The 10,446-nt window shown below is 33.4% G+C and overlaps 1 protein-coding gene across 9 annotated transcripts in view; it reads left to right on the forward strand.

Moving 5' to 3' along the window:
• The first annotated feature begins 3,481 nt into the window (after window positions 1–3,481).
• LOC107494592 (uncharacterized) overlaps window positions 3,482–10,446 on the forward strand; it is a 22,410-nt gene continuing 15,445 nt past the window's right edge. For 3 of the 9 annotated variants that reach the window (XM_021125062.2, XM_052251329.1, XM_021125063.2), the window contains exons 1-2: window positions 3,482–3,727; window positions 3,820–3,876. In XM_021125062.2, the coding sequence (XP_020980721.1) occupies window positions 3,542–3,727; window positions 3,820–3,876 (243 nt within the window). In that variant the 5' untranslated portion in view covers window positions 3,482–3,541. Of the gene's footprint in view, window positions 3,728–3,819; window positions 3,877–5,270; window positions 5,665–10,446 lie in introns of those variants that run through there. The other 6 variants (XR_002364164.2, XM_021125064.2, XR_008000483.1 and 3 more) reach the window with 5 other exon arrangements.

Below are 10,446 nucleotides of genomic sequence, written 5' to 3' on the forward strand. Positions count from 1 at the left end.
ATTATATTTTTATTAGTTTTTATTTAAAATTCACTTTTCTGGACTTTACTATGAGTTTGAGTGTTTTTCTGTGATTTCAGGTATTTTCTGGCTGAAATTGAGGGACCTGAGCAAAAATCTGATTCAGAGGCTGAAAAGGACTGCAGATGCTATTGGATTCTGACCTCCCTGCACTCGAAGTGAATTTTCTGGAGCTACAGAAACCCAATAGGCGCGCTCTCAATTGCGTTGGAAAGAAGACATCCTGGGCTTTCTAGCAATATATAATAGTCCACACTTTGCTCGAGATTTGATGGCCCAAACTCGCTTATCTGAAATTCTCACCAATGAATTACATAAGTATCTCTATCTTTACTTTATGTTTTATTCATCTTTTAATCATTAATCCTCCATAACCATTTGAATCCGCCTGACGCCCAAACTGGCACAAAAGCTGGCGTTTAACTCCAAGAAAAGTCTCTACACGAAAATGCTTCAATGCTCAGCCCAAGCACACAGCAAGTGGGCCCGAAAGTGGATTTTTATGTCATTTACTCATCTTTGTAAACCCTAAGCTACTAGTTCTCTACAAATAGGACCTTTTGCTATTGTATTAGACATCTTTTGATCACTTTAGATCTCTAGATCATCTTTGGATGTCTAGTTCTTAGATTATGGGGGCTGGCCTCTTGGCCATGCCTAGACCTTGTTCTTATGTATTTTCAACAGTGGAGTTTCTACATACCATAGATTAAGGTGTGGAGCTCTGCTGTACCTTGAGTATTAATGCAATTACTATTGTTCTTCTATTCAATTCAGCTTATTCTTGTTCTAAGATATTCATTCGTACCCAAGAACATGATGAATGTGATGATTATGTGACGCTCATCATCACTCTCACTTATGAACGCGTGCCTGACAACCACTTCCGTTCTACAAGCAAACAAGGCTTGAATGTTTATCTCTTGGATTTCTTAACCGAAATCTTCGTGGTATAAGCTAGAATTGATGGCGGCATTCAAGAGAATCCGGAAGGTCTAAATCTTGTCTGTGGTATTCTGAGTAGGATTCGAGGATTGAATGACTGTGACGAGCTTCAAACTCGCGATTGTGGGGCGTTAGTGACAGACACAAAAGAATCACTGGATTCTATTCCGACATGATCAAGAACCGACAGCTGAATAGCCGTGCTGTGACAGAGCGCGTTGAACATTTTCACTGAGAAGACGGGACTGTAGCCATTGACAACGGTGATGCCCAACATACAGCTTGCCATAGAAAGGAGCAAGAAGGATTGGATGAAGACAGTAGGAAAGCAGAGAGACGGAAGGGACAAAGTATCTCCATACACTTATCTGAAATTCTCACCAATGAATTACATAAGTATCTCTATCTTTATTTTATGCTTTATTCATAAATCATCTATAACCATTTGAATCTGCCTGACTGAGATTTACAAGATGACCATAGCTTGCTTCATACCAACAATCTCCGTGGGATCGACCCTTACTCGCGTAAGGTTTATTACTTGGACGACCCAGTGCACTTGCTGGTTAGTTGTGCGAAGTTGTGATAAAGAGTTGAGATTGCAATTGTGCGTACCATGTTGATGGCACCATTGATGATCACAATTTCGTGCACCAATCACGGATATGAACAACATTATAGCAGTAAGATAAGGTAGAAAATAGGTGAATGAAAGGTTCTGTATAATTTTTTGGTATGGAGGTTCGATGCCTGTGAATGCTGTCAACAATGCTTGTGAGAGATATTGGCATTTGGGATTTGATGAGTTATAGGTTATTCTTTTATTGATGGGATGATTTTTTTTTTGTTGTTTCCTGTAAAAAGTTGCAGCAGCTTTATAAGTTAAAAAAGGATTCACTTGCTTGCTGAAATTGATTGCAGATTTTAGTTATCTTTTGTGGTTACCACATTTTAAAGAAGTAGCACAAAGAGAAAGTGACAACTTTGAAGAATGAACTTGGGGACATGAAGGCCAACCAGCAGCAACAAGAGGAAGAGATTCATGAATTGCAGAATATGGTTTAGTTATTAGAAGATACTTATGTAGGATATAATATTTTAGTTTTTCGTAGAGTATTAGTAGTAAATTCTAAGTGGTCTTATGCTTATTTTGATATGACTATGCTTAATTTAGTGTGAGATGTATGAATATTCAAAATTAACTTCATTCCAATACTTTTGGTTCATTATAAATATATTTTGTTTGCAGATAATTTTTATTATTTAAAGAAATTATTTAATATAATTATGCATTTATTTTTATTTTATAATATTTACTTCATTTAATTAAAAATGCAGAATTATATATGTAATCATATTACTAAATATTATGTTGTACAAAAAATTATTAGAATATTAATTTTATATATATATATACAGAAAATTAAAAAAAAAACAATGAGGGACCTAAGGCTATACTTATATAGAGTAGCTATCGGTATACTATTTGTTATATTTATAAAGTGATGCAGTAGCCTAGAAAAGTATAGCCTATTCTTTTGAATTCTGGTAACCATTACTGTTGAAAACTGTAGCCTTTGGTCCTAAATAGCATCACTTAAAAAGCGCACCCTATTCTCAAAGGCCAGAAGCGTAGCCTTTGATACAGAAAAGCGTAGCCTTTGAGAATAAACAGCACTGGTATAGGCATCTCCCAGAAAAGCATCTCCAAAGTCTAAAAGGCGTAGCCTTTGCCTAAAGCATAATTTTTTTTTTCACTTTTTGCTACACTTTTCAAGTGTACCTGAATATGTGTTGTTCTTGTAGTGTTATCTCCCATACATAAATTTGCAACATATTATAACTTCTATTTACATGTATAACAAGCTATTTTATATGTAATAACCTTGTTTTTAGAGAAAGGAGGTATTTTTCTAAAGAAATAAATTTTTTTCGAAAGTTTAGTGAAGTAGACACCTCTACTGCACAAGTACTACATCATTAAATACCTCTACTGCATCTTCATGCATCTCACCACATCATCAGTTATCAAACTAGTGAAAAATTGTATTTTAGAGCTGGCTTCGCCTGGAAATTTTGAAAATTCGAATGACATGGTTATATTCCGTTTAACGAGCCAATTTCTAATATGCAGGAAAATAAATAATTTTTTTATAATATTATTTTAACCTATCCAAAATCTACTAGCATGATATATTGCCGGCACTCACCGATGAACTTAACTATGCTAATGTATTATCATAGATCTTTTATCTCTAAGATAATCATGTTACTACTTACTAGTATCATTTATACTAGTAGTTCATATATTTATCTCTAGAAATGTAATTACTAGTGATCTAATACACCTAACTTTAGTAATTATCTTCCGAATAATATTTTATTATTAATTTTTGGATGAATCACCTTATAACTCCCATGGTCCACAAGTTTTCAGCCACATATTTCTTCTTATTTATCTCTAGGAGTGTAATTACTTGCGTTTTAATACAACTTTAGTCATTATATCCTAAAAAATATTTTAACTTAATTTCTTGGTGACTAAGCTCCAAAAGCCATAACCCCCTCCCCCAAAATGACACCACCAGCTTCATTTCTCCTTTTTCCTTGGTCTAGAACTCTTGAGAAAAAATCTAGAAACTCTATGGATCCTCCAAGCTTCAAGGTTCGATTCTTGAGCTCTAAAACTCCTACAAAAAATCTAAACCGATTAAAGTATTCTTCTCATCTTTCTCTTCACTGTCATACCAGATTTTATAAGGTATGATGAAGTATTTTGGTTGTTCTTCTTCCTTGAAGTTTTGGCCATGAGAAACCATGGAAAAACTTGATGTTATTGTTGTTCTTTCTCAGGAAATCATATCTAGAAGCCTTATGGAGCAAAAAACAATCAATTTCAGTTTGAAAAAGGTGAGTAAATTCTTCTTGAATTCTTGATAAAGGTTCAACCTTCATGGTATTTTTGAATTAAAAGTTGTTTTTGATTGAAAACTAGGAAAAAAGTGAGCTAGAAATCACCTAGAGAAACCGATTTTTAGAGCTGTTTTAAAGAGGTAAAGTTTGATAAATTAATCATAAATTAATTGTGTTCTTGATGTTGGATTATTATATGATTGTTTGATACTTGAAATTGAGTGGTTATGTGATGTTTTAATGATGTTTTTATATGGGAAACAAGCTTACAAATCATTGGATTCATGAAGCTCCATGGCTGCTGGAAAACCATGCTTCATGGAGCTCATTTCAAGCTTGTTTAATGTGTTTTTTATGAAGGTTTGGTGGATGGAGTTGGTGTTAAGAAAATGACAAAAACTGGTTACCGAAAAGCATGAAAAATGTATTAAGAATCAAGGTGAAAATGATGAAGAATCATAGTTACAAATTCGGTTTTTAATTAAGAAAGAACAACAACTTGATTTATTTTAGGGATACAATAGTAAATAAATAAAAGATTGAAGTTAAAATAGTAATTTCCAAAGCATAGGGATATTTTGGATATTAAGTAAAAATTTAGGGAAAAAATAAAAATTCATAAAAATATATAGAAATATTTTGGTCATTATAAAAAAATATAGGGGTATTTCGATCATTATTTAAAAATGTTAGGACAGAAATATAAATATAAAAAAATTAGGATTAAAATATAAGTAGATAAAAATTCTAGGATCAAACTGCAATTTATAAAAGTTTAGAAAGACCGTTTGAAACCCATAATCTAAAGGTTCTCTTCATAAAAAGCTAAAAGTGAGATTAGAGAAGAGTATAAAGATTAATTAAGACACTAAAAGAGAACAAAGAAAAGGACATAGTCATCTAATAAATATATATAAAAAAAGAGAATGAGAATTGGTAACTGAAAGGAGTGGATAAGGAAGATAAAAAGAGAAAGAAATTGAAAAAGGTTTACAAAAGAAAAAATTTAAAAGGTATTGTGGGAATGCCTACAATTGAAAACTGTTTTTTAGGGGTACGCATATTAAAGTCAATTGATGTGGTTACGGCCATTTGACTTAAAGTTAACTGATGAGGCTTCGATCATACGACTGGTATGCAAGTGATGCAATGGAAAAGCCATATTTAGGATTTGTTCCTAGGTAATGTTGGGTTGCAGTCTTGCATGTAGTCAACCAGCACATGAGCTCATGGCCTCCATAGGATAGACATGTATCATCATTGTTTGCGCATATTCTTCTGTTTGTATTCTATGTGATATTTTTCTGTATTTTCTGTTTGTTTATTCTTTTTGTATTCTGCTATTTGTCTGCTAAACAACAAAGAATTAATGAACCTAACCTGTAACCCAGACCTTACTAAGAACCCCAAGTTCTTACCCCAACTCTTTCTTACAAATGGAGACAGGAGTTCTTTTCCTTAAGCTACTGGAGGTGCAGAGGACAATGTTCGCCTTTTGATAACATGCAGCTTGGTCTGAGTTTTGAAGACCTAGAATATATTTTCTCTCGCTTTTGAAGTCTAGAGAGATTAAGTGAGTATAAAGTCTAGGCCAGCTTGGGTACCAACTTAAGGACTTCTTGAACATGTTAGGGCCTAAGATGTTATATATATGTGTGTGTATATATTTATTATCTAGCTACTTCTTGGAGTGTCTTAATTGAGATCTAAACACTGCTAACGGCTGGATGACCGAGTACTATTAACTCACACGAGATGTATATATATGTGTGTGGTTGCTTATAATTGTTCTGTCTATTATTATTTACTATTCACTGCATGCTCTGCTTATTTGTCTCATGTTGTTAGGGTATTTTTGAGATACATTTGGCATGAATGTCTATGAGCGCTCATTTTAAAAACTAGTGTGCTTAACTTGAGATATTAACACTGATGGATAAGACCTCAATGGCTACGAATATGCATAGTTTAATTGAATAAGGAATTCTGAATGACAAATTGGTATAAAGCACAACTATCTTCATGGTTATTATGATCTCTGTGGCTATGGCTATGTGAGATATAGTTACTGTACGAAACAGACTATTCTCCTCGTTAAGATGACTTGAAGAAAACAGATCACTTGAAGATAGATCTTTTGCAATTTCTTGCACTTGAATCAAATTTTAAAGGCAAAATTTTCTTTAAGGATGGTGAAATGTAATGACCAAGTTTTTAGTGAAACGAAACCTTTTCCTTAAGAAATAATTTTTTTTTCGAAAGTTCAGTGAAGCAGGCACCTCTACTGCACAAGCACTACATCATCAAGCACCTCGCCATATCATCAGTTATTAAACTAGTGAAAAACTACGTTTTAGAGCCGCTTTGACTAGAAATTTCAAAAATCTGAATACACTGTTAGATTCCGTTTAAGGAACCAATTTTGAAAACGCAAGAAAACAAATAAATAATATTTTATTATAATATTATTTTAACCGGATCCAAAATCTACTGACACGGTATAATGCCAGCACTCTCCGATAAACTTAGTTATGCTAATGTATTATTATAGATTTTTTTATCTCCAAGATAATCATGTTACTAGTATTATTTATACTAGTAGCTCATATATTTACCTCTGGGAGTGTAATTACAAGTGATCTATTACACCTAGCTTTAGTAATTATCTCCCGAATGATATTTTATTATTAAATTTTGGATAAAACACCGTATAACTCTCATGGTTCTCAAGTTCTCAGCCACATATTTCTTATTGTTTATCTCTAGGATTGTAATTACTTGTATTCTAACACATATAATTTAAGCAATTATCTCCTAGAAGATATTTTAACTTAATTTCTTGGTGACTAAGCACCAAAAGCCACAGCCCCATCCCCCAAAGTGACACCACCAGCTTCATTTCTCCTTCTTCTTTGGTTTAGAACTCTTGAGAAAAAAATCTAGAAATTCCATGGATCCTCCAAGCTTTAAGGTTCGGTTTCTTGAGCTCTAAAATTCCGACAAAAAATCTAAAATGATTAAAGTATTCTTCTCATTTTTCTATTCATTTTCATACCAGATTTTATAAGGTAAGATGGAGTATTTTGGTTATTCTCCTTTCTTGAAATTTCGGCTATGAGAACCTAGGGAAGGAACTTGATGTTCTTGCTTAGAAAATCATATCTAAAAGCCTTGTAGAGCAAGAAACCATCAACTTCAGCTTGAGAAAGGTGAAGAAATCCTTCTTGAATTCTTGATGAAGGTTCGGCTTTTATGGTATTTTTGAATTAAAAGTTGTTTCTAATTGAAACCTAGGAAGAAAGTGAGCTAGAAACCACCCAGAGAAACCAATTTTTGGAGTTGTTTTAAAGAGATAAGGTTTGATAAATTAATTATGAATTAATTGTATTTTTTATATTGGATTATTATATGATTTTTTAATGCTTGAAATTGAGTGGTTATATGATGTTTTAATCATGTTTTTATGCGAAAAACAAGCTTAGAAATCAATGGATTCATGAAGCCCCATGGCTGTTGGGAAACCGTGTTTCATGGGGCTAGTTTCAAGCTTGTTTAATGCGTTTTGATGAGGTTTGGTGGCCGGAGTTGGTGTTAAGAAATGACAAAAGTTGGTTACCGAAAAGCTTAAAAACATATTAAGAATCAAGGTAAAAACCATAAAGAATCATAGTTACAAATTTAGTTTCTAATTAAGCAAGAACAACAACATGATTTTATTTTAGAGATACAATAGTAAATAAATAAAAGATTGAGGTTAAAATGGTAATTTTCAAAACTTAGGAATATTTTGGATATTAAGAAAAAAGTTCAGGGACAAAACGAGAATTTCATAAAAAAGTGTATGAGTATTTTAGTCATTATGAAAAAATATAGGGATTTTGACGTTGGAATTTTTGCCAATAAAGAATTTCATAAAAACAGTCGCGTTGTAGATATAGTCTCTAAACCGACAGAAATCCCTTCGTGCAAACGTTTTGGTTGTCACAAGTAACAAACCCCTTTAAAAATTGTTAACCGAGTATTTAAACATCGGGTCGTCTTCTCAAAGAATTGCAGGGAGGTATGTTCTTATTATTGGTTATGAAAAAGTGTGTTTGGGGTTTTGGATTAAGGTAAAAGGTTAGTTGGGCAATGGGCACAGGTATATTTTCAAAGCAATAAAAGTAAATGAATGACTGTAAAATAAACTCTTGGCAAGGTGTAAGAATTGGAAGTCCTATCCTAGTTATCCTTATCAATTGTGATGAGAATTGGATTTTTCTCCCACTTTGTTAACCTCTAACTATGAAGGTAAGTTAAGTGGATGAATTAATTTTGATCCCTCAGGTCCTAGTCTTTCCTTGGGAAAAGTCAGAGTTATTGGAACTTGAATTAATGAAATGAAGAAATCCAATTTTTAATCAACAATGAGTTTGATAACTCTAGAGTCACCAATTATTCAACCAAAGCCAAAAGGGAAACAGGAAAATCCAAATTATTTATATAAATAAAAGACAGCAATCATAGATCTGAAATATTTCAAATAACATTAATTTAAAAGAGTAACATGAAAGAGTTCATAAATTAAATTGGGATAAATAAAAATAAAGAACCTGGGATTGAGAGTCACTCCTAAAACTAAGAGAAGTCCTAAATCCTAATCCTAAGAGAGAGAGGAGAGAACCTCTCTAACTAAAAACTACATCTAAAAAATATGAAAAGTGAATTATGAGAGCATAATTATGAATGGATGCATTCCCCCACTTTATAGCCTCTAATCTGTGTTCTCTGGGCTGAAAACTGGGTCAGAAACAGCCCAGAAGTCACTTCCAGCGCTTTCTGGTCCGTACAGGTCACGGAAAAGTGACGTGGCCGCATGGCTCATGCGGCCGCGCGGGTTGCGTTCCTGCCAGGTCACGCATCCGCGTGACTCACGCGTTCGCGTCACCTGGCATCGGAGCAGCTATGGCAAATTATATATCAAATCGAAGTCCCGGATGTTAGCTTTCCAACGCAACTGAAACCGTGTCGTTTGAACCTCTGTAGCTAAAGTTATAGCCGTTTGAGTGCGAAGAGGTCAGGCTAGACAGCTTAGCAATTTCTCCAACTTATTGTATTCCTTCCACTTTTGCATGCTTCCTTTCCATCCTCTGAGTCATTCCTGCCTTGTAATATCTGAAAACACTTAACACACATATCAAGGCATCTAATGGTAATAAGAGAGGATTAATAATAAGCAAATATAAGTCCAAAGAAGCATGTTTTCAATCAAAGCACAAAATCAGGAAGGAAAATATAAAACATGCAAATAGTATGAATAAGTGGGTAAAGAGTTGATAAAAACCACTCAATTGAGCACAAGATAAATCATAAATTAGTGGTTTATCAACCTCCCCACACTTAAACATTAGCATGTCCTCATGCTAAGCTTAAGAGAAGCTATAAAGATGAAGAGGAATGATAGAATGTATGAGATGCAACCTATGAATGCAACTAAATGCAACATGCTTCTACCTACTTGGTTAAAAGTAAACAATTCTTTTAAGAACATATATGAACTGGATTTCACTAATTCAAATCATAAAAATGAAGTACAAATAGACTTGCAAGGAGAAAATAGCTCATGAAAGCCGGGAACAAGGGATTGAGCATCGAACCCTCACTGGTAGTGTATACACTCTAATCACTTAAGTGTTTAAGGTTCGATTCTCTCAATTCTCTACTAACCTTGCTTTCTAAAGCTTGTTTTTCTTCTACCAATCAACAAAAATTTAATGCATAAATGCACATATCAAGAGGTCTTTTAGGGGTTGTAATGGAGTTAGGGTCAAGGTAGGATTGTATTTAGCCAAGTGGACTAAAATCTGAATCCTTAATTAACTGAAACTTTCCCACCTAACTTAAACAATCCATGTAATCATAATACAACATCTAACCATCCATTAACCATGTTTTCCACATATTCATGCATTCTAATTTCAAGTACAGTACATATGCATTGCCTTTACTACTTACTTTGGGGCATTTTGTCCCCTTTTTCTTATTTGCTCTTTTTCTCTTCTTTTTTTTTCAATGCATATGATTAAATTATTGGATGCATGAATCATGTCCTAAACATTTCTTTCACATTTTCAGAAAATTCTAACATACTCAATTCTCAAACCAAATGTTTCCAAATTCACTTCCCCACACTTAATTCATGAGCACTCTCACTAGTCTAAGCTAACCAAGGATTCAAATTAAGGATATTATTATTTTCCGCTTAGAGTTAATGATGTGCTAAAGTAAAGAATAAAGGAGTATAATAGGCTCAACATTAGTTTGCAAGGTATAATGAAAGGTAAGGCCATATGCATATGTAAGCTCAGTGAAACAAATACCTCAATCATGTAAGTGCATGCATACATCAAATAATGGAAATATAGAAGTAACAAGTAAGCAAGACAAAGATCACAATTTTAGAGAGAAAAATACATACTAAAACAAAATTTTGGTTGATAAAATGCAACCAATCAAATAGGCTCAAATTCTCACTAGTTTTGTGTGTTCGAGCTCTAAACCATGTTCCAAAATAAAATTCTTCAAACA

Source organism: Arachis duranensis, chromosome 6 (genome assembly GCF_000817695.3).
Source record: "Arachis duranensis cultivar V14167 chromosome 6, aradu.V14167.gnm2.J7QH, whole genome shotgun sequence".
Lineage (NCBI taxonomy): Eukaryota > Viridiplantae > Streptophyta > Magnoliopsida > Fabales > Fabaceae > Arachis > Arachis duranensis.